The sequence below is a fragment of the Myotis daubentonii genome, chromosome 3 (genome assembly GCF_963259705.1).
Source record: "Myotis daubentonii chromosome 3, mMyoDau2.1, whole genome shotgun sequence".
NCBI lineage: Eukaryota > Metazoa > Chordata > Mammalia > Chiroptera > Vespertilionidae > Myotis > Myotis daubentonii.
The window spans coordinates 25,290,323-25,314,081 of NC_081842.1; the positions used below are offsets into that span (position 1 = coordinate 25,290,323).

The following is a 23,759-nucleotide window of genomic DNA, read 5'->3' on the forward strand; positions in this document are numbered from 1 at the left end:
TGACACATGCAAGCCTATTTCAACTATGAAACTTTGGCCTTTTTTTTTTTTAAAGCGTTGTATAACCATTGAAACATACACATAACAGAAGCCAGGGAAAAGCATGTAAAAAGTGTTTCTAATCCAGGCTATGGTCAAGGACAAGAGCATTTCTGCCTCGTCTGACAGAGCAGGCAGGGCAGGCAGACTTCCCTTCCGCAGATTGCCCCCCCCCCCCCAATCATATTTGATTGTATGTTTTGTACCCTGTGTTTGTTATTTTGATTGCCTAGAGGAAATGCTTACCTTTAAAGTGACATCCTGGGGCTGTGGTTTGCAATATCCTTTATCAAGCTTGCTGTGTCTGTTCATATTTATTTTAATTCTTCTTTTTAGAAGGAGGATTTTAAGGTCAGTGCAGTACCTTTGTGATTGCATTCCAAGAGTACTTAGCAGGGGTCCACGTACTAAGGGTGTTGAATCATTGTGAACTGGGATTGCATCCAAGTTCATGCTTTAACTGAGAATCCTCTGTTAAATATTTAAAAGTGAAAGCAATCTTTCAAAAGAGGCATATGGACCTGGACAGCATAGAAATGATGAGCACAGTACGCGAGGAGGCAGCAAAGGCGGAAGCTGGGTCCTGGGCTTGTTGTGTCTCTGACCTCAGCTGTCTCCTTTCATTTGACGGGGTTCTGCTTTCTAACACGTGGTGACTCCCATTCCATCAGCTTTCATTTGCTCACGTTGTCCTCCCATGAGCTTTTGTGTGGTCCTGACCTGGATCTGCTTCCTGGCTTTGCCTCTAGTAGCTAAAGGACCTTGAACAAGAAATGTATCTTTTCCAAGTTCTATGTTCCTTACCTGTAACTGGGAGACCGTGACACCTACCTCAACATGTAAAACATGTCCACCATGGAGAAGACCCTTGGTAAATGTTAGTTTTAAGATCAGTTGCCACAATGGATTAATAAGAAATGATAATTTGAGGGAGAAATATGAATGTAAGCATCTAGTGCAATAGGAGGAAAAAGCAAATCTGAAGTGGATATTTTATTTATAAAATGAAACCTAATTTTATTTTGCAAAAATCAACAAATACATGTTCAGATCTGGTTTATCTTCAAACCATGTGCTTGTGTGTGTTTTTTAAAACAAACGTGCAAGGTAATTTGGCATGCCAAACATCTTTCTCTCTAGCTCTTTTTGGAATTTTTTTTCTCCATAACACAAACAAGGGTGCAAATACTGTCCAAAAACTATTTATACTTTTACCCTCCAGTATTACTAATATTGATATTTATTGAGAGGAAAGAAAAACTTGATCTTTGGTATTCACATCTGATTCAGCAGTATAATTAAAATTTGCAAATGTTTTTATTTTTTTAATTTTAATTTTAATTAAAAAAATTTTTTTTATTGATATCAGAGAGGAAGGGAAAGGGAGAGAGAGATAGAAACATCCATGAGGAGAGAGAATCATGGATCGGCTGCCTCCTGCACCCCCACACTGGGGATCGAGCCCGCAACCCAGGCATGTGCCCTGACCTGGAATTGAACCGTGACCTCCTGGTTCATAGGTCAACGCTCAACCATGGAACCACGCCGGCTGGACTAATTTTTATTTTTTTTTTTAAAAAAATATTTTTATTGATTTAAGAGAGGAATGGAGAGGGAGAGAGAGATAGAAACATCAATGATGAGAGAGAATCATTGATTGGCTGCCTCCTGCACACCCCCTACTGGGGATCCAGCTCGCAACCCAGGCATGTGCCCTTGACCAGAATCGAACTTGGGACCCTTCAGTCCTCAGGCTGATGCTCTATCCCCTGAACCAAACCAACTAGTGCAGCAATTGTTTTTAAAATGAACACTTTGAAGGAAATTTAATAAATCTTGATTTTTGCTCTGCAAAGGAGTATTTAACTGGAGCTGTCAAGTTCCTGCTGGTAGAATATTACTCCCAGCCTATTTATTAGCTTTCTTCTTGTAGCGCAATACATGCTCTCCCTCCACTGAGTGAAAGCACAGAAAAAAAACAATTTCTTTTCTCTCCCTCCCCCTTCCTCCCCTTCCAGCATCATGCAAGGCAAGACAACATCACAGTCACAATGTCTGAATTTACTCTGATTATATTTTGTTTCTTATATGTAAAAATTATTTCGTATTATAATAATTACTGGGTTATCTAAAATCAACATTGTTGGTTTTAAATTGTTATAAAGCCAGACTTTTAGAGACATTTGAAACAATTCAGGAACCATGTCTGAAAGCAGATAATTGCCTTCAGCCTATTCTTTTGCACTTGGAATAAAAGGATTTTAGGTATCAGTAGTTGAGTAAAAAAACAATACTTTAGGGGGCCCATATAATTTATTCACATCTTTATATTGTAAACAAGGATCTGATACTTTTGACAGTAGCCTATGAACACATTTTTAAAAATATATCCTTTAGTATAGAATAGGTATCAAGGGAGCAGATATTTTAAACACGATTCTGATAGGTCTCATAAGCCTACTTTACAGAAAAATTTTATATGAAATTTCCTGATTTAAAAAAACAACAACTAAAGTCATAGATTTAAGTTGAGAAAATATGGTACGTGAGGTAAGGTCATTGTATTATCTTGGTCTGATGCACAATGTAACATGTACAAAAGAACCTAAAGAGGCATCTATCTCAAATTTCAGGCAGGACCTAAGAGTGCATAGAGAAGTGAGAGCTTTTTAGATCAGAAAGTGAAAGAAGACACAGTAATCACCTAAAACAAGGAGTTGTAAGCAATATATACATGTGCACTGCCAATTCACAGAACGCAACCAAGATCAACTCGAAAGTGTACTGTGAATGCCACAGATTTTGGAGAAAAATTCCCAAGCCAGGCGGATGTGGATTGGGATAAAAACATAGGCAGTATACACCACCATAGCAAAAATGGTTAGCAAGATGGTATTGAACATGGATTGCTCCCAGGGCTCCAAGACAGCACAGCAGCTGATGATTTGGTATTGATAGTAGAGCCAGGAGAAATAGTCCTTCACACGCCTGAAATCCATGGTTGGCTCCTTCAAGCTGCAGAAGGCCCGTCCTGTTAAAGAAGGCAACAAATTAGAAAAAAACTACGATAAGGAGCCACACACAGAATCTGTTGAGGTTGTCATGATTTTAACATGATCATGGAAAGGGTTAATATGAATATTATATTGAGATATTATACATAATGTATCATAGAAATTAATAACATTGCCACTATAATCATTAACACTAGACAGCAACAATGTTATTAATGTAACATTCATCCAAAAATGATAATTCCTAGTAATAACTCTAGCGATAACAATCTAAAAATTGAAGCTGACCACACTTTCTTTAGCCATGTATACAGAGAGAGAGAAACATGCATTTTCTGTTCTCTACAACATGTTCTGAAAGAAGATGGAAAGAATTGCATGCAGAAGAGTTAATACAGCGACTCTGAGGCTGCTGTCTCTAGAAGGGCCTGGTGCAAGTTTGGCTTTTGGCTGGCGCCTGGGATCCTGGGTTGTGGAATGTTCTCTCTATTCTCTGATGGATAAAGATGATTCACAATGCCTAGATTATGCAAACACTGTAATTAATGGTGAACACCTGCTTTATTCTGGGAGCCTGAAATTTTGCTCCTTGCCAGGCAGAGGATGGCCACATAACCAGTTCCAATAAGAATCTTGGTGTGGAGTCTCTAATGGACTGCCCTGGGCAGAAACATTGCACATGCATCACTTTTTGCTGGTAGAGAAGGGAGCATACGCCATGTCTACTCATGGGAAGGAGAGAGCATAGGCAGCCTGTAAATGGATTTCTTCAGATGTCACCAGTGTCTCTCTTTCCTTGCTGATCCCATTGCATATCCTTTCATTGCTATGAGCCATAGCTGTGGATACAATGTATGTTGAGTCCTGTTAGTCATTCTAGTGAGTCCCCGAGCACCTGGGTTGTATTGGGGATCTCTGAAACAAATGGGAAGCACAACGTGTACCCTTGAGTAGTCATTTGTGATTGTTGCCCCCCCTACCCCCCCATATAGGACAGCTATAATCACATGTAAATCTTCTAGAAAGAAAATGATCCCGGGGAAGGTTTTGCCGACTTTCGTTGACATTGTTGTGTCTGTGGGGAACAAGCTGAACATTGTGTTGTTTCGCTTACTCCTGAGATTAATGGTGCCACCTCATCTAGGTCCATTTTGATAACATTTACTATTCAAATCACAGTTAACTTTCTTTGAAGATCATTTCTATCTTCTGACCTGAAGCTGTCTCTTTTTTCTCTGATTCTCCTTTGAGTCAGGCAAGATGTTTTTTGCTCCAATGTCTCAGACTTTGGGGAGACCTTCATGATCCTAGTGCCTGGCACAGAGATGGTCATCAGTCAATACTTGCTGAGTGAATGAGTTAAGGAATGAATGTCAAGTCACCAACTTAAAAAAAATATGGGTCACTCAGAGTCCCAGCTTAAATAGCATATGGTTCACTGCTGTCGACTTTCAGTAGCTTGGCTTTGATAAATAACACTTTCGGATAAGGATAATTTCCACTTAAGATGGCAAAAAACTTAAGATGGCAAGTCTTTGTGTTACCAGGTCGTAATTCTCTGTAATAATGGTCAGGATAATTCAAATGAGCAGATAAAAGAACTGGAGTTGTTTTACTTTCCTATGAAAAGAAAAGTCAGCCTCCCATCTTCCCTCAAAGCCAGAGTGGGAACTAAGTAGGGTGTAAAGACCTTGTTGTGGTAGGTGGACCTTGGTGAGAAGTGACTGCCAATGATTATTTTTTTTTGGACTCCTAGCTCTGGTTGCAGAGAAAGAGCAATGACCCATGCTGTTAGGTCTGGAAGGAAATGAGCGACAGAAGGAGTGATCATTTCAGTGAGTGAAATTATTTAAGCAACTGGGATTTTCCACAGAAAATTATAGGTTATCACTGTTTGAGCTTTTAGGCTATCTTACTAGACAACTGTATATGTCAAACTCAACCTAATTTTTTAAAAATCTTATTCATGGCGACCCATACTTGCTCCCTCTTCATTATCTAGATAGGGTCTGGGGTGGTGCCAGGTAGCTGATCAGTACATGAGAGTACATTCTTCAGGGGTCAAGTTCCAGGCTAATTTTGAAGATGGGAGAATGTACTCAGACAGGGAGAGACCCTCTGCTTAGGGAACTTGGTCCAGTTGGGGAGACAGGTAGCAATTAAATAATATATACAAGACACAGCAGACTCTCATAGCCAGTTAGCCTGGAGGTCAAATCACCCCCGGTATTGCCGACAACAATCAAGGCTTAACTACAACAAGACTGGGCACAAAGACCACTAGGGGGTGCACCAAGAAAGCATAAAAAATGCGGAGACAAAGAAACAGGACAAAACTGTCAATGGAGGATATTGAATTCAGAACCACACTTTTAAGGTCTCTTAAGAACTGTCTAGAAGCCGTCGATAAATGTAGTGAGATCCTCAAGAAATCTAATGAGACCCTCGATGTTATGATAAAGAACCAACTAGAAATTAAGCATACATGGACTGAAATAACTAATACTATACAGACTCCCAACAGCAGACCAGAGGAGTGCAAGAATCAAGGCAAAGATTTGAAATGCGAAGAAGCAAAAACCACCCAACCAGAAAAGCAAAATGAAAAAAGAATCCGAAAATATGAAGATAGTGTAAGGAGCCTCTGGGACAGCTTCAAGCATACCAACATCAGAATTATAGGGGTGCCAGAAGATGAGAGAGACCAAGATATTGAAAACCTATTTGAAGAAATAATGACAGAAAACTTCCCCTACCTGGTGAAAGAAATAGACTTACAGGTGCAAGAAGCACAGAGAACCCCAAACAAAAGGAATCCAAAGAGGACCACACCAAGACTCATCATAATTAAAATGCCAAGAGCAAAAGACAAAGAGAGAATCTTAAAAGCAGCAAGAGAAAGAAACTCAGTTACCTACAAGGGAATACCCATACGACTGTCAGCTGATTTCTCAACAGAAACTTTGCAGGCCAGAAGGGAATGGCAAGAAATATTCAAAGTGATGAATACCAAGAACCTACAACCAAGATTACTTTATCCAGCAAAGCTATCATTCAGAATTGAAGGTCAGATAAAGAGCTTCACAGATAAGGAAAAGCTAAAGGAGTTCATCACCACCAAACCAGTATTATATGAAATGCTGAAAGGTATCCTTTAAGAAGAGGAAGAAGAAGAAAAAGGTAAAGATACAAATTATGAACAACAAATACGCATCTATCAACAAGTGAATCTAAGAATCAAGTGAATAAATAATCTGATGAACAGAATGAACTGGTGATTATAATAGAATCAGGGACATAGAAAGGGAATGGACTGACTATTCTTGAGGGGGAAAGGGGTGTGGGAGATGCGGGAAGAGACTGGACAAAAATCGTGCACCTATGGATGAGGACAGTGGGTGGGGAGTGAGGGCGGAGGGTGGGGTGGGAACTGGGAGGAGGGGAGTTATGGTGGGAAAAAAGAGGAACAAATGTAATAATCTGAACAATAAAGATTTAATTTAAAAAAATAATATATACATATATATAATTATCAATTACATTATTGAAAAGAGCTGAGCATAAGAGGCTATGGGAAACCTGATCCAGTGTGAGCATATCTCTGAGGAAGAGATGTTTGAGATAAGATCCAAGGGATGATTGTGTCTAACAGAACAATGGGTAGTCAGGTAGGGAGAGTGGCCAAAACAGAGGGCTCAACTAGTGCTTATGCAAAGGTTAGAGGTGGGAAGGAGCTTGGTAGGTGGTCTAGGGGGGCAGGTAAGGGAGCGTAGAAATCTAGTGAGGGAGTCTGGGAGTATGAGAAAATGAAGGGGAGGGAATGGTTAGAGTGAGGCCAGACACTACAGGGCCTAGTGGATAGGCTGAGTACTTGCTCTTTATCCTGTAAGTGAGGTTTTTAACACGGGAATGCTGTTAAAAGAGGATGAGGCATTAGGCTCCTATGGACATGCTGCCTTCCCTGCACTCTAAAGCCAAGTTGAAATGATTTTGAATAACAGTCATCTCAGAAAAATCAATGCCTCTGCTCTCTTATGGACGTTACTTATTTACAATCAACCCTGTACTGAAAATCCATTTAAAATAGTCCTAATGATCTTTTCAATTTCATATATGAGATAAATTACTCATTTACAAATATTATTTACTTTTTCTCTATACAGTTTAGCTTTTAAAAATGCACAAGTTAACTGCCTGGCCATTGCTTTCCCCTCTAAAATTAAATTTCTTGCTTGCACGTCCCTGATGGACACCTTGCCTGCAGGCCTGTTGAGAGACCCTGAGACTGAGGCACTGAGCTAAGTCATGCCCAGACACCTGAGCCATAGAAACATTCATTGCACCGAAGGTGGACGCCTTGTGAGACCTTGGTCACATACTGCTAGCAATTTAAAGAACTGAGATTAAAATTTTTTTTTCTTGCCCATTCCTATGGTTCCCTGTATTGTTTTCCAGCCTTTTCAGTAGCCAGCTCAGACATATGAAAGATGCTTTATATTGTCACATCTCACTTTACTCTCATCAAATCTAGAGTCAGTCCATAAAAAGCAGTGATTTTCCCCTTTGATTCTTTTCCCTCTTGTTGATGAACAGCAATTTTAAAGATTGTGTATTCATTTTTTATTATGAAAAGGTGAGAAGAGAGAGAGTTGTTTATTATTGGTAAACCTTCTGCTACAACCTATTGTTAGAATATGCACTATATTTAGGTTCTACATTTGTAGGTTAGCAATTTTCAACCTTTTTCCATCTCATGGCACACATAAACTAGTTATTAAAATTCTGCGGCACACCAAAATATTTTTTTTGCCAATCTGGAAAAAAAGTATAATTTTGATTCATTCACACTGGACAGATAGTGTTGTACTGGCTGTTGTCAGCTTTTCATTTGACGATCTAAGGGGAAGGAGGTCAGTGCCCCTGACTAAATATAGTCAGCGATTGCATGTTTTTGTTTTGTTTTGTTTGTTAATCCTCACTTGAGGATATTTCCCCCCCATTAGTTTTAGAGAGAGTGGAAGGGAGGAAGAGGAGGGAAAAAGAGAAGAGAGAGGGAGAAAGATCGATGTAAGAGAGCCATAGTCTTGCAAAGACTCAAAGTTGAGCAAGGACAGTGGAATCAGGTGTGTAGGAAATCTGGAAAACCTCAGCCCCACCCTCTCTGTTTCCCCAGACACTACTATTTCCTTACTCATGACTTTCCTGAAACCACAGAGTTCAGATTCTCCTCCAAGCTGAAGGATGATCTGGAGGTTTGTTTATTGCAAATATTACTGGGAAATGACAAAGCTAAGGTTCTTGTTAGTAATGTTCATCTTCACATGGATAAAAGACCCAAAGCAGAGTTTTGCCAGATGGAGGGGAAGGAGAGGGAGGAGGATTATGAGTTTGGGGAGCCAGAGGGAGAGACTGAATCCTAAAGGGAACCCTGTGACTGGGTGGGGACACTAGGACAGTGGGAAATAGCAAGGACTTGAAGGTCCACTAAGAATAACTTCATACCTGGCTGGGGAGTAAGAGTCTGTCTTTCATTGCTGAATGTCACTGCTCTTTTAGCAACAAGCAATGACATTTTCCTCTCACTAGATCTGTGTACAGTGGAGGAGGAGGTAAAATTTCCTCTCCTTTCCCAGAATGAAAGGGAGAAGACCTGGACTTATGATCCACATTACTCAGGGGGAGGGCTTTGTTCTGGCCTGAATGGAGGAGAAAGTTAAAATAAATAGAGCAATAAAAACAACACGTGTTTACATGAGCCCACATGTGAGTCACGAAACGAGGGCACTGCAGGGAGAATATGCGGAGAAGTAACAAAAGCAGAGACTGGGATGGCTCAGGACGCTCTTTGTTGTTGTTTTTGTCCATGGGAACAGGAGTGGTAGAAAGTTAGGCAACCTCAATGAAAGATGAGTAGCAGATGTTTGGGTAGGGTGGACTTTACCTGGGGAATATTTCAGAAGACTTGATCCTACAGCTCTCTTCCACCTAAAGAAAGTACTCCAAGTTATTGGATTTTTTTTTTCAGTAAGATGTTTTCCTTTCTAAGTACTAGGTATAAAGGAATGTTAAAAGAAACAAAACAAACAAACAAAACCCCCCAACATATTTGGGGTTAACTTTACTTCTAAAATGTCAGAATCTGGAGTTGAAGAGAAAAGTCAGAAAGACCTACAATTGCCCTAGCTGGTTTGGCTTAGTGGATAGAGCATTAGCCTGCCGATCAAAGGGTCCTGGGTTCGATTCCAGTCAAGGACATCTATCTTGGTTGCAGGCTCCTCCCTGGCCCAGGCCCTGGTCAGGGCCCATGCAGGAGGCAACCAATTGATGTGTTTCTCTCACATCAATGTTTCTGTCTTTCACTCTCTCTTCTACTCCCTAAAAATTAATAGAAAAATATCCTTAGGTGAGGATTAACAAAAAAAGGACCAAAAAAAAAAAAAAAAAAAAAAGACCTATAATTGATTTGGGTTAACTTCTTTCCAACTTATTTTTTTTAAATATATTTTATTGATTTTCCACAGAGAGGAAGGGAGAGGGATAGAGAGTTAGAAACATCAATGAGAGAGAAACATCGATCAGCTGCCTCCTGCACACTCCCTTACTGGGGATGTGCCTGCAACCAAGGTACATGCCCTTGACCGGAATCGAACCTGGGACCCTTGAGTCCGCAGGCCGACGCTCTATCCACTGAGCCAAACCGGTTAGGGCTTCAACTTATTTCGGAATTCCACATCAATCACTCAGCTTTTTGTGTGCTTCATACTTGGAACCTGAACATCTAAGACGTGAAAAAAAGTGTCCTCCTCTTGCCGAAAAAGGTATATCTAAAAAGGGATGGTGTATTCAGAAGTAGCTTTCTTTGGAAAGAACTCAACATGACTTACTGAAGCTCAGACTTCCTTTAATTAAATTATTTATTTTAAAAAGGAGCAGAGTGCTTTCTTCCCAAAGACCAGTGTGGAAAGAGGGTTAAAAAAGAGTAAAATTATGGTGGGGAAGGCTACTTAGCACCACCTCAGCCAGCTGATCAAGGCCCACATCCACAGTGATAAATCCTGCTGATGGTACGTACCTATGGTATCATGCCGTGAAATGGTACCTTAGCTTTGTTAATCTTCCTCCCAGTAACCCAACACCCCAGTCTAATCATGAGAAAAACACATCAGGCAAATTCCAATAGAGGAGCTTCCTATACAATACCTAACCAGTGCTCCGTAAAACGCTCAAGGTCATCAGAAACAAGCCACATGTGAAAAACTGTCACGGCCCAAAGCGGCCTAAGGAAACACAACTAAATGTATTGTGTTTTCCTGAATGGAATCCTGGAACTGAAAAGGGATAGTAGGTGAAAATTAAGGAAATCTGGGCAAAGTATAGGCTTTAGTTAATGATAGTGTTTATTAATGTAAGCTGTTACTAGGGAACTGGATGGAGCGTATATGGGAACTCTCTATACTATACAATTTTTTCTATAAATATAAAACTGTTCTTTTTTAAAAATATATTTTTATTGATTTCAGAGAGGAAGGGAGAGAGAGAGAGAGATAGAAACATCAATGATGAGAGAGAATCATTGATCGGCTGCCTCCTGCACGCCCCCTACTGGGGACCAAGCCTGCAACTCAGGCATGTGCCCTTGACTGGAATCGAACCTGGGACCCTTCGGTCCGCAGGACGACACTCTATCCACTGAGCCAAACTGTTCTTAACAATAAAATCTACTAAATATTTTTAAAGGCAAAACAACAACAACAAACAAACAAACCCTACCACCACAACAAAAAACAAAGGAAATGTTTGAAAGGTCCAGAGTTATCCCTATTTCAAACTCCAGTGAACTTTGCTTACGTTGTTCTGAACTTCTGGAAAACTTTTTCTAAAAATTCTTAACAGAATTCAATAATACCCTTCCACAAAGGATTGGCATTCAAACATTTTTAAACACAATGCAGAGGAAAAGTACATTTTACAGTGTGATGCAGGCTACATTTATACACATAACCATATAACTAAAACAAACATCTCAAAATAGTTTGTTTAATTCTGGTAACATACATAAAATAGCAGTTTATTATTCTTACCCATTATGAAATGGACAGTTCAGGAGTGTAAAACAAACATCTCAAAATAGGTGCATGCTGATACTTTCTTTTTCATTCTGTTCTATTTGATTAGTTTCTACTGTATTTTGTTATTTTCTTTGTTCATAAAAAAACACCTTGCTCTGGCTGGTGTGGCTCAGTTCATGAACTCATGGGGAAAAACCAATTGTGAAGTGATGTTAAATTCCATTAAAATGGCCTTTACAAATACGTACTCTATGTGAGTAATAATTTAAAATTGGTAGGTAGAAAAGTGGTTCTAATGGGAAAAAAATATCCCAGGATGGTAATATCTGGAGACATGAATTCTATTGCAGCTTTTTCTTTTGCTTATTTTCTTTTCTTTTCCTTACTTTTCACTTCTCTTTTTTTCTCTATTTCTCTTCATTCATTCAATGATTCATTCACTTTACTTTGTGTCTTTGGGAAAGTTCCAAATCTCCCTGTCATGTCTTTCCTGTGTAAAATAAAGGTAAGTCTGTCTCGCTGATGAGATAAGGAGTGTAGGGAAAGGCTTTGCACTCTTCAGAAGTAATAGTAATAGTGATAGTAGTGTTTATTGTTGTTCCTTGTGAATTGGTACAATTTTAAACTATTTGCAACACTTTACTAAATTATAAAGTCAAAAAGTCCTTGTGGCATATTCCATAACGGTTACTTTAAAAATGAAGTGCTTTGTATACTTTATAGGAATAAAAAACCTTGGCCCTTTATTAGTCTTGCTAATTGAAGTGCTTGGACAGTAAAAAACAAACAAAAAAGCCAATGCATTACCACAAATCATTACTTAAAAGGCACTGCAATCTCTGAACAAATTTTCAAGTGTGTTTTGGTCAGGGCCACCATACACCGTCGAGTGGGCTGTGTACTGCACAGTCTTACGTGGTGGCTCCTGTCCTGGGGGATGAATCACAAGCTGCTCTTTTAGGGTGACTCAGGTCCTGTGGTTAATGGAAAAACCTCAGATCCATGTAAGAGTCAGGCCCAATGTTAGCTTATTGGTTTCACCGTTTCCAGATATCTTGCTCTAAGTTTTCTGTGGGTGACTACAGTATTTTCTGTGCCCCGTAGAACGTTCCATCCTTGCTTAACATTTCCCTGGGAATTTTCTTTCCATCGTAGAGTACTCTCCAGCCGTCCTTAGGTAAGCAATTCCTCATGCTGATACCAGGTTGAATATTAGAAGTCAGACCAGACGTGATGGATTCAGAGCCCAAATCTTAGAGTAAGCTAAGAAAACCATTAAGAGCTGTAATGAAGCAAAGCCAGAGAAGAAAATCAAACAGCCATAGGGCAGTTAGGGAACTTTCTTTACCCATTCATGAAATTTTTAGACAATTCTATAGACTCCTCAGAGAGGAAAAAAAAACAATCAATTGTAAGTCAAAGCATATTATTGCTTTTAGGCAACTAAGTTATTCCTAAGTTTTATAATCTTTTACATGGAAGTGAGTTACGAAATAATGTACTAAAAAGAAACAGGAATCTGATTAGTGTCGAGAAACCAAGATGGCGGCATAGGTTAACGCCGGAGATTGCTGCCTCGAACAACCACTTCAGAGATATAACTAAAGGACAGAACAGACATCATCCAGAACCACAGGAAGGCTGGCTGAGTGGAAATTCTACAACTAGGAGGAAAGAGAATATCATACCCAGACTCAGAGGAGGCGCAGTGCTGAAGTGAAATACTCAGGTGCGGAGTGCGCGCAGAGCGGGCTGGCGGCGGAAGGCGCACTTGTTGTTTTCAATCGGGAGGGAGTTTCAGACTCTGAGCTCCAGATCCGGGCGAGTCTTTAGGGACCCAGACTCAAACGGGAGAAGCGGGACTGTCTGGCTCCGGTCGGAACTCGAAGGCAGCTTTCTCTCCGAGGTTTGCAGCAGTTGCTGGGACTCTGAGAGGCAGAGCCTCTGCGGACGGGACTGAGAGCAGCCATAACTGCTTGTTCCGCCCGCCTTGTAGATCCCCAGGGACCCGCCCCGCCCAAGCCCTGCGCAGAGCCATTTGCCAGATAGCCTCAGGCAAAGGCTAGATTAGCACCACCCTAGAGATCCAGCACAGAAGCACTCCCACTGCAGACACAGCTGACTCTCATAGCCAGTTAGCCTGGAGGTCAAATCACCCCTGGTATTGCCAACAATCAAGGCTTAACTACAACAAGACTGCCCACAAAGACCACTAGGGGGTGCACCAAGAAAAGATAAAAAAAAAATGCGGAGACAAAGAAACAGGACGCAAATGTCAGAAATGGAAGATATAGAGCTCAAAACCACACTTTTAAGGTCTCTCAAGAACTGTCTAGAAGCTGCCGATAAACTTTGTAAGGCCCTCGAAAAGACTGGTGAGACCGCCGATAAATGTAGTGAGATCCTCAAGAAATCTAATGAGACCCTCGATGTTGTGATAAAGAACCAACTAGAAATTAAGCATACACTGACTGAAATAAAGAATATTATACAGACACCCAACAGCAGACCAGAGGAGCGCAAGAATCAAGTCAAAGATTTGAAATGCGAAGAAGCAAAAAACACCCAACCGGAAAAGCAAAATGAAAAAAGAATCCGAAAATATGAAGATAGTGTAAGGAGCCTCTGGGACAGCTTCAAGCATACCAACATCAGAATTATAGGGGTGCCAGAAGATGAGAGAGACCAAGATATTGAAAACCTATTTGAAGAAATAATGACAGAAAACTTCCCCCACCTGGTGAAAGAAATAGACTTACAGGTCCAGGAAGCGCAGAGAACCCCAAACAAAAGGAATCCAAAGAGGACCACACCAAGACTCATCATAATTAAAATGCCAAGAGCAAAAGACAAAGAGAAAATCTTAAAAGCAGCAAGAGAAAGAAACTCAGTTACCTACAAGGGAATACCCATACGACTGTCAGCTGATTTCTCAACAGAAACTTTGCAGGCCAGAAGGGAATGGCAAGAAATATTCAAAGTGATGAATACCAAGAACCTACAACCAAGATTACTTTATCCAGCAAAGCTATCATTCAGAATTGAAGGTCAGATAAAGAGCTTCACAGATAAGGAAAAGCTAAAGGAGTTCATCACCATCAAACCAGTATTATATGAAATGCTGAAAGGTATCCTTTAAGAAGAGGAAGAAGAAGAAAAAGGTAAAGATACAAATTATGAACAATAAATATGCATCTATCAACAAGTGAATCTAAGAATCAAGTGAATAAATAATCTGGTGATCATAATAGAATCAGGGGCATAGAAAGGGAATGGACTGACTATTCTTGGGGGAGGGGGGAAGGGGTGTGGGAGATGCGGAAAGAGACTGGACAAAAATCGTGCACCTATGGAAGAGGACAGTGGGTGGGGAGTGAGGGCGGAGGCTGGGGTGGGAACTGGGAGGAGGGGAGTTATGGTGGGAAAAAAGAGGAACAAATGTAATAATCTGAACAATAAAGATTTAATTAAAAAAAAAAGAAACAGTCTCACCAACAATTTATCCAAGTTGTTGTTGGTACAGTTTTGGTTTGAGTTATATACAAGAGCAGAGTGTTTTTGTGGCTATCTGAACCCCTTACTGCCTCTCATTTTTATTAACACTAACAAAAGCAGAACAATAGGAAACACGTATTTCTTGTCCAACTATCATTTGAGGCCATGTAGCAACATGGCATGTGTTGAGTAATTGTGTATTCAAAGCTATAATTATTATTTTTGCTTTTATTGTTTTCAGACTCCAGAGGTATTTATGAATAAAGGACTTTTGTTGTCTGGGAAGAAATTTTAGAATTTGACTTTAACAGATATTTCATAGTAATTTAATAATTATTAAATTCAGATTAGATCAATCTCAGTGTTGTGTGGCTATCAAAAAGAAGATAGGGTACCTTAATGTTGAGTAGATGTTATGACTAGGAAGAGAAATTTGTGATGGGGGACTGATATATCTTGTCCTGTTCCTAGTGACTTTTCATTTACTCATATAAAGACAGGGCAGTTACCCCTGTTTATTTCTGCCAATATTGGAGGGGAAAGTAGGGCTTCTGGGCCAAGTATTTAACTATGATGTCATTTCTTAGAATGAATCTCTTTATAAAAACCTGTTGAAAAAAAGAAAAAGAAACCCTGTTATCCAATAAGGAAAGAGGAAAGAGTATAGCTCTGGGTGGCTTTTTCCTTCTGAAGGTATTTTCCCAAGGACTACCACGCTGTTTTTAGAAGGGAAAAGTAAACCGAGCTGCAGCACCCACCACGGCTGGTAATGAAGTCAGTCACTAAATGTGCACACATGCTAAAGCAGCATTATTCACAGTAGCCAACAGTGGAAGCAATCCAAGCACCCACCAGCAGATGGGTGGGTGAACAAAGCGGGGTAGGTACATACAATGAAATAGGATTCATCCTTAAAAAGTAAGGAAACCCTGACTCATGTTACGACATGGAAGAACCTTGAGGACATTATGCTAAGTGAAGTCAGTCAGTCGCAACGCAGATAAATAATGTCTGTCTTCACCTACATGACACATCTAGAGTAGTCGAACTCTAGATGAAGTGGGGTGGCGGTTACCAGAGGCTAGAGGAAACAGGACTGGGAGGTGCTGTTTAATGGGAATGGAGTTTCAGTTTTGCAAGATGAGAACATTGTGGTTGCACAACAATGTGAATATACTTAACACTCCTGAACTGCACGTTTCAAAACGGGTAAGAATAATAAACGGTTCTTTTATATGTATTTTACCAGAATTAAAAAATTAAATATCAATGAATAACTCTAAAAATGATGAAGGACTGAAATTGAAAAATATACTTAGAAATAGTCTGAATAATATTTTTAAAAATTCATTGAGATTCTTAATTTGTAATGGGGTATTACTAATTTGGCAAAGTTTCATAGATGTACCATCCAAAACTGAGTAAACAACCCCAAAGATCTCCAAATAATAATTGTGAGTTCCCAGTTGGGGTTCCCTTCTTTTTGTGAAAATTGGCAGCTGCCAAAGTACCAAAACACCTTCTGAAAAGAGGGTTGACATGTTTAGTTTTCTTCCTGGCATCAGTGAACTTCTAGTAGCTTAATCTCCTAGAGTACTTGTGGAAATGATAAATTCTATAATGTGCCCATCTATATTTTTAAAGAATGTGAAATAAGGGGCTCATAAGACCCCAATACTCACTGCACTTGAAAGGGAGTAAGAATGGGAAAAGTGGCTAAATCATTCGGCTGAAACTACTTTTCTGTCATGACAAACCCCTTTCCTGAGAACTGTGTTCCATGCATATCTTAGCAGTTCTGCCTTTCTCTTTCATTACCAGCTCTTGGCCATCAAACCCAGGATTTGGGAAAGGAACTACTTGCTTACCATGTGGTTCTAAGGACTTGGTTTTCGTAGGAGCTAGACGTCAGACCATGAAAGATTAAGCTTTTATGTCACCTCTATCTATCAGTTATATTTGATGGTCTTCGGAAACAGACTTTTGTTCAAAGAACAAACTGAGGGCCAGGACGGGAACTTACTGCAGTACTGACTTGTCAAATGCATACCCACTGAGCCCTGTTCCCAGAGTTCTATCAAAGGAAATCTGGTTGCATAGGTAGTTGATCAACCAAAACTCTTCCAATAAAATTTTCTTATACTAATTTTCTGTTTTCTTTGTAATTATTTTTTGGTAACATTGAATACGTTTACTCTTAAAACCTTTTGTTTTCCTGTTGTTCATTTTCCTTTTCCTCCTCATTCTTCTGGCATATTCTTTTTTTTTTTTTAAGTAATATTTTTCAAGAGAGTGGAAGGGAAGGGGAGAGACACATAGAGAGAAACATTGATGTGAGAAAGACACATCCATTGGTTGCCTCTTGCATGTGCCCACACCAGAGCTGGGATGGAGCCTGCAACTGAATACGTGCACTTGACCGGAATTGAACACGAGACCCTTCAGCCCATGGGCTGACAATCTATCCACTGAACTAAACTGGCTAGGGCTCTTCTGGCATATTCTTTATTTCTTATTCCACAATCTGGAAACTGCTAGTGACGAGTTCAGTGTTGTTCTATTTTGGTGACTAGCAACACTGATCTTTCATAGGAGTGATTTTTGTGACAATAGCAATGTAGCCTGTACTTGTTCACAGCCCTCAGCTGACCTACTTCTGTATCTCAGTTATTACTGTGTTTAGGAGAATGAGTAGAGAGCTAGGCTTTCTCTAGGAGTCTGCATTGTTGCCATGTTCTCTCTGAAAACCCCCAGATCCAGGGGCATTTCCCTACTGGGCTGGTTAGCATTCCAGGTCAGCTAGTTACTGAAGTGATGGGGGGCGGGAGGAGGAAAGAAGGGAAAGGCAGGAGTTTATAGAGTTATGTCAAAACTTGCTTTTAGGCAATTACATTACGTACTCTAATTACACTTTGTGATCTTGTACTTAGAAGTGAGCTACTTAAATGATAAACTTTACTAAAAGAAAAAAAGTTTGCTGACAATTTAGCAAAGTGGATTTTTCATTCTCCTGAGAAGAACAGTGAGGACACAGTATTTACTGTTGGTTTCCTTCTCTTTTGCCTTCTAAGTGCCTGGCGATGGCTACGCTTGTAGTGAAAAGGGGAGAAGTGCTGAACTCCAACTTGTTCTTTTAAATGGGTAACAATGGTTTGTTTCCTAAAAACTTTGTTCATTCTCAAGTAAATGTAGAGAAGGCTCACAACAACTGGGCATATTAGGAGAAATATTTTCAACCAAAAAATTTTGTAACTGATAAAACTACAGGCCTAAACTGGGTGAGACGAAATGTTCTTTTCCCTCTTTGAATGAGTGTGGGTTTGTTTGTCAAGTATACCAGAGGGAATATCCTAAGACATAAAGATATTTGGATTAAGCCCAGCCAGTATAGCTCAGTGGCTGAGCGTAGACTTATGAATCAGAAGGTCATGGTTCAATTCCCGGTCAGGGCATATGCCTGGGCTGAGGGCTCCATCCTCAGTAAGGGCTGTGCAGGAGGCAGCTAATCAATGATTCTCTCTCATCATTGATGTTTATGTCTCTCTCTCCCTTTCTGAAATCAATAAAAATATATTTTAAAATGATATTTGGATTAAGATACATGAATCTTATCATGTAGAAGTCTTCAGGAACAGAAACAGCATTTATTAAGTACCACTGTGGCAGGCACTGGCAAGGTGCTTAACTTAAATGATTCCTATTTTTATTTTTTAAAAATATATTTTTATTGATATCAGAGAGGAAGGAAGTGGGAGAGAGATAGAAACATCCATGATGACAAAGAATCATGGATTGGCTGCCTCCTGCAAGTCCCCCACTGGGGATCGAGCCCACAACCCAGTCATGTGCCCCTGACCAGAATCGAACCTGGGACCCTTCAGTCCGCAGGCTGACGCTCTATCCACTGAGCCAAACCAGCCAGGGCATGATTCCCATTTTTAAAATTAACTATACATATTGAGGTAAATTGGTTAATAACATTATATAAATTCAGGAATACAACATTATAATTTGATATCTGTATACTCTATTGCATGTTCACAGGCAAAAGTTCAGTTTCTACCTGTCACCATATATTTGAACCCCTTTAGTTAATGTGCCCCATGATGAACACACAGGGAGCTGGGTGAGAATCCTGGCAAAAGGCAAGTTGGAGAGTCGTTAACAAGCTCTGGCTCTGGATTCTGTCTGGGTTTGACCCTGGCTAAGCTACTCCACAGCTTGGACTCTATTTCCTCGACTGGAAAATAGAAATGATAATAGAACTTCATATGATTTCTAGGAAGATTAAAAAGTGTAAAGTATTTAGGATAATACATAGGAAGGGCTAAATGAATGTTAACTGTTATGATTACTACACATTATGCTAATGCACAATTGCTAAGGCTATGAATACCAGGCAAAGAATAAAGGAGAATGAGATCATTTCTAAGGCACAACATAGGAGCTTTATTAGTTATTAAATTACAAGTCTTTTTAAGAGAGGTTACTCTTCAAAATGTTTATTCATAATGTCATAAAGGAGATAAAATATATATGACCTCATTTCAAAGATTAGGAAACTGGGGCTCATTAAGTTTTTGTACCTCATTTATTGTCAAAGCTAAGGAGGTGGTAATACTGGAATTCAGTCCTGGACTCTCTCGCTCCAAAATGGTTCATCACACTATACTGCCTCCCGTAGCAGTGCTGTCCAAATGCTGCATGTCCATCAGATACTTTTTGAATTAGTAAAATCAAGCCTTATTATCAATAACTTTAATATCAGAGCTGCCCAGAGTATTTTTTCTGGTTATTTTATTTTTATTGATTTCAGAGAGGAAGGGAGGTGGAGAGATAGAAACACCAATTATGAGAGAGAATCATTGATCGGCTGCCTCGTGCATGCCCCAAACTGGGGATTGAGCCCCCAACCTGGGCATGTGCCCTGACCAGGAATTGAACCATGACATCCTGGTTCATAGGTTGATGCTCAACCACTGAGCTATGCCCGCTGGAAAACTATTTTAAATGAAGAAATTGTTGTAAACCATTTTAGAACCATAAATCTTTTCTAGCAAAAGGGAAGGATTAAGAAACAATCATTCAGAAGATACATCTATTTCTTTTTTTTTCCACACCCCCAACTCTTTTTTTCCCCATTGGCTATTGGTTTAATAAAAGTGAGTAGGCAGCTAGTGGTAATCTAATTTTTTTAAAAATTCTGTTTCCTTTTTTTTTAAAATAAAAAGAAACAGAAAGAAAATAAATTCCTATTATGAACACTGACCATCCCCACTTTTATTGTTAACATTTTTGAAAGAAAATGTTTTCATCTTATATTTCTCTATTAATTTGCCCCATCTGGTTAACTAATAACTTATTAAAACATTACTCCTCTCTTCATCGAAGTTCCTCCAGAATAAGATGCTGCTCCATTTAAATAAAAGATGAAGGTTGTCGACACAGAAGCAGCCTCTAACCAACAGACCCAGAAATAAGATAGCAGCTGGTGCTATGCAAGCCCGATACTGGCACTTGTACTGGCATTGGCCAGAGGTTCTTAACCTGGAGGCCAAAAGTTGGGGGTAGCATGGGGAACATGTATGAGCTCCTTGGAATATTTGCAAATTTTGCATGAAGTTTTCTGCATATACTTCAAAGGAACCTGTGTAATGCCTGTTAACTAAGAGCCAATGTTTCAAGGCCTCACTACTAAAGCTAGTTGCCACACTTGACCCCTTTGTGTCATCTTAAATGCCATTATAACATTGAGTATATAATATGTCTTTGTTAGCTACTTAAGTGGGAACCAGAAACTTCGTCTTGTTAAAGATGTTGTCTTATAATCAAAAGGATCAGGTTTCTAAAAGCGAAACTCCATGGTGTGATTAGAAGAATTTACCTGCCTAGGAGGGTCCAAGCTTGGGTTCTTGTTCTTGCTCCTCCACGGAATAATTCTGGGTTACTTCTCCTCTCTGGGCTGCTGTTTCTTCATCTGTTAAAACAAACATTTGAATAAACCCAAAGATGTCTTCAAATTTTAAAACATTTGTGTTCCCTGTAAAAGATTATTAAACCTCTTAGATGGGTGTTCTCCCACAAAATTTTAGAATGCATTATAAAAATAAGGGATGACAACCTAGTCTTATTTTAAAAATTACTTTTAGAAAAGGTTACAGTTTGAGGACATGCACCTGGCTAGTGACTTCCCAATGTACTCTAAGGACTGTAAGGTGTCACATTACCATCTAGGGCGTGTCAGAGGTGACACGCGAACTCATTTTTTTGGTTGATTTTTCTTTGTTAAATGGCATTTAAATATATAAATATATAAAATAAATATCAAAAATGTAAGTCTTTGTTTTACTATGGTTGCAAATATCAAAAAATTTCTATATGTGACACAGCACACGAGTTAAGTTAGGGTTTTTCAAAATGCTGACATGCCGAGCTCAAAAGGTTCGCCATCACTGATCTAGGGCAAGGTTGAGGGGATGTCCCAGGTGGGACAGAGAGATGAGCCACTCCAGCAGGGCAAGGCTTGTTTCTTATTTGTTGTTATTAGCTGTATCACATCAGGCAATTCAGGTCGTCTTTTCTGAATCTCTGTCCTCACATGTAGAATGATGATAGCATCTTATTCAAAGGAGCATTGTAAGAATTAAATGAAATAATTTTAAGAAGTGTTTTATAAAGATGGTGAGTGGGTCTTTAGTGGTGAGCCCAAGGGCTATGTATTTTGTTCTGACCATGGCAGCATTAGTGTCCACCTGAATTAAGTCATAGGAAGTATGGGTGGTCAAATGTGCAGATGAACCCAAGTTATGGGGTGGAATTAAAAGACTGAGCAGGTAAGAGAATGACTGAGGGTAAAACTTTGGGGGAAATATAAAGTCTTGTTCTTTAGTTCACAAAGTCAACTGCCCAAGGGTAATATGGGGGGAAAATGTGGCCTGTGAGCCAGTTTAAGTAAAAAAGACTAAGAAATTTTACTTGACTTCAAGCTCATTATGAGCCAATAGTGTTGTGATATGGTTGGCAAATAAATAAATGATCCAATTGTCTTAGTCCATCTGGGGTTGTTATAGCAAAATTCTACAGATTGGGTAGCTTATAAACAACAGAAATGTTTCACATTTCTGGAGACTAGATCGAGTTGCTGGCCTGGTTGCATTCTGGTGAAGGCCTCTTCCTGGTTCATAGCCAGCACCTTCTTGCTGGGTCCTCACATGGTGGATGGGGCAAGGGATGTCTCTGGAACCCCCCCCTCTCTTTTTTTAAAGGTATTTTTTATTGATTTCAGAGAGAGGAAGGGAGAGAGAGAGAAACATCCACCGCTGCCTCCTGCATGCCCCCTACTGAAGATTGAGCCGGCAACCCAGGCATGTGCGCTAACTGGGAATCAAATCGGTGACCTCTTGGTGCATGGGAAGACACTTAACCATCTACGTCACACCTGCTGGGCTTTGGAGCGTCTTTTATAAGAACACTAATCCTATTTATGAAGGCTCCCTCCTCATGACCTAAGCACTTCCCATCACCTTTGGGAGTTAGAATTCAACATGAATTTTAGGGGTACATATTCAGACCATAGTACCAATATTCTTATGTATGTATTTATAGAAGTACTGTGCCATGGCTGAGAAAAGGGGGCTACCGCTCTTGGCTTTGATGAGAATCCTTCTTCCAGCTGTTAAAAACCATCACTTCAGACACCCTAGGAAGCTAGATGGAGAGTGTCTGGAATATTTCCAACAGGAAATGTTGAGAAAAGGTTAGGGGGAAGAGCATGTCATGGAGGTCTTAATAGATCTAAGATGTTTTAAGTGGTATTATAGCTGTCATGGAAGGGAAGGCTTGGAATAGTTTTATTGTTTTCAGAGATGATTCTTGAGAAAACCTTTAATCAATATGAGCTACCTCAAGGGGAAGAGGTTGCTTGGTTGAAGTAGTGAGAATTCCATTAGGGAAACTGTTTATACAGATAATGGACAACATCTTCTGAGGGTTGCTTTTATCACAATTATTATTGTGTTTCTCTTATTTTTCTAATATCAATCAAGCATAAATGAATCAGGAAGCTTTAATAGAAAAAATGATAAAATATTTATTCAAGGGTCTTAGAGTTTGCCAACTGGAAACACAGCTAGTTAAAACCTAGAACTGTTCTGAAGAAAAAGAAAAGTTAAGAGTTCTTATTGTAAAAGTCACATCTTTGAGAATAATCAGTCTTGCATTATTGGCCCTTGTATTGATCCAGGAGAGTTATCAGCCAAATGCCATGTGTCCGGTTGTGTGTCACTCTGTATCAGGGGTCCTCAAACTACGGCCTGCGGGCTACTTGTGGCCCACCAAAAACATTTATCCGGCCCGCTGGGTGTTTTTGCCGCCACTGTGTGCATAGGAATTTGTTCATAGTTTTTTTTTTTTAAACAATAGTCTGGCCCTCCAATGGTCTGAGGGACAGTGAACTGACCCCCTATTTAAAAAGTTTGAGGACCCCTGCTCTGTATGATAGATGCCAGGTGGTCTGGAGGCTGGGTGCCAGGTGGTCTGGTCAACTAAACATTTTTTCCCCCTAAATCCTTAAGGGCTGTTAGAAGGTTATCTTATAGGATTTATACATGTATATTCCAGGCACAACTGGAAGGTTCAAAGGTTTAAGTTCCCAGATAGTGAAAGCAAGAATAGAATCATTTTTCAAGGCTTAGCCTACCTGATTTTAACAATTCAGCAGCTTGACCATAGAGACTCCATTTTATTTCTTCACTCTGTTCCTCACTACCTGCATTTTATTTCCTCTCTTTCTAAGAGATTCGTTTCAGGTGACTCTATTGAACCTTCAGAGAGTTTGATGTAAGAGGGTAATATGGTGACTCCCATTGGTCTGGAAGAACGAATTCATCCCAAAGGTCATGGGATACCATATCACCTGTTCATGTTCACATCAGTGTTTGTTTCCTGCTAAATGGAGGAAACCAGTGGAACAACATTTTGTCCTATATTATAAACTGATTTTCCTGCCCATCAAAACTAGAACTAGGCCAACACAATTTAATTTTTTCTTTGTTTAAAGTTTTAGGCAATGAAACATCTTATTAAAAACTAGAGGCCTGGTGCATGAAATTCGTGCACTGGGGGTGCAGAGGTCCCTCAGCCC

General features: G+C 39.7%; 1 protein-coding gene across 3 annotated transcripts in view; it reads right to left on the bottom strand.

The window, feature by feature from the left end:
• Window positions 1–1,030: 1,030 nt before the first annotated feature.
• Window positions 1,031–23,759, bottom strand: part of SPTSSB (serine palmitoyltransferase small subunit B) — a 30,775-nt gene continuing 8,046 nt past the window's right edge. Inside the window, exons 2-4 of one of the 3 annotated variants that reach the window (XM_059686946.1) lie at window positions 20,502–20,594; window positions 8,995–9,038; window positions 1,031–3,070 (exon numbers count right to left, since the gene is read on the bottom strand). In XM_059686946.1, coding sequence (XP_059542929.1) covers window positions 2,808–3,038 — 231 coding nt within the window. In that variant the 5' untranslated portion in view covers window positions 3,039–3,070; window positions 8,995–9,038; window positions 20,502–20,594 and the 3' untranslated portion in view covers window positions 1,031–2,807. Of the gene's footprint in view, window positions 3,071–8,994; window positions 9,039–15,642; window positions 15,724–20,501; window positions 20,595–23,759 lie in introns of all 3 variants that reach the window. The other 2 variants (XM_059686945.1, XM_059686944.1) reach the window with 2 other exon arrangements.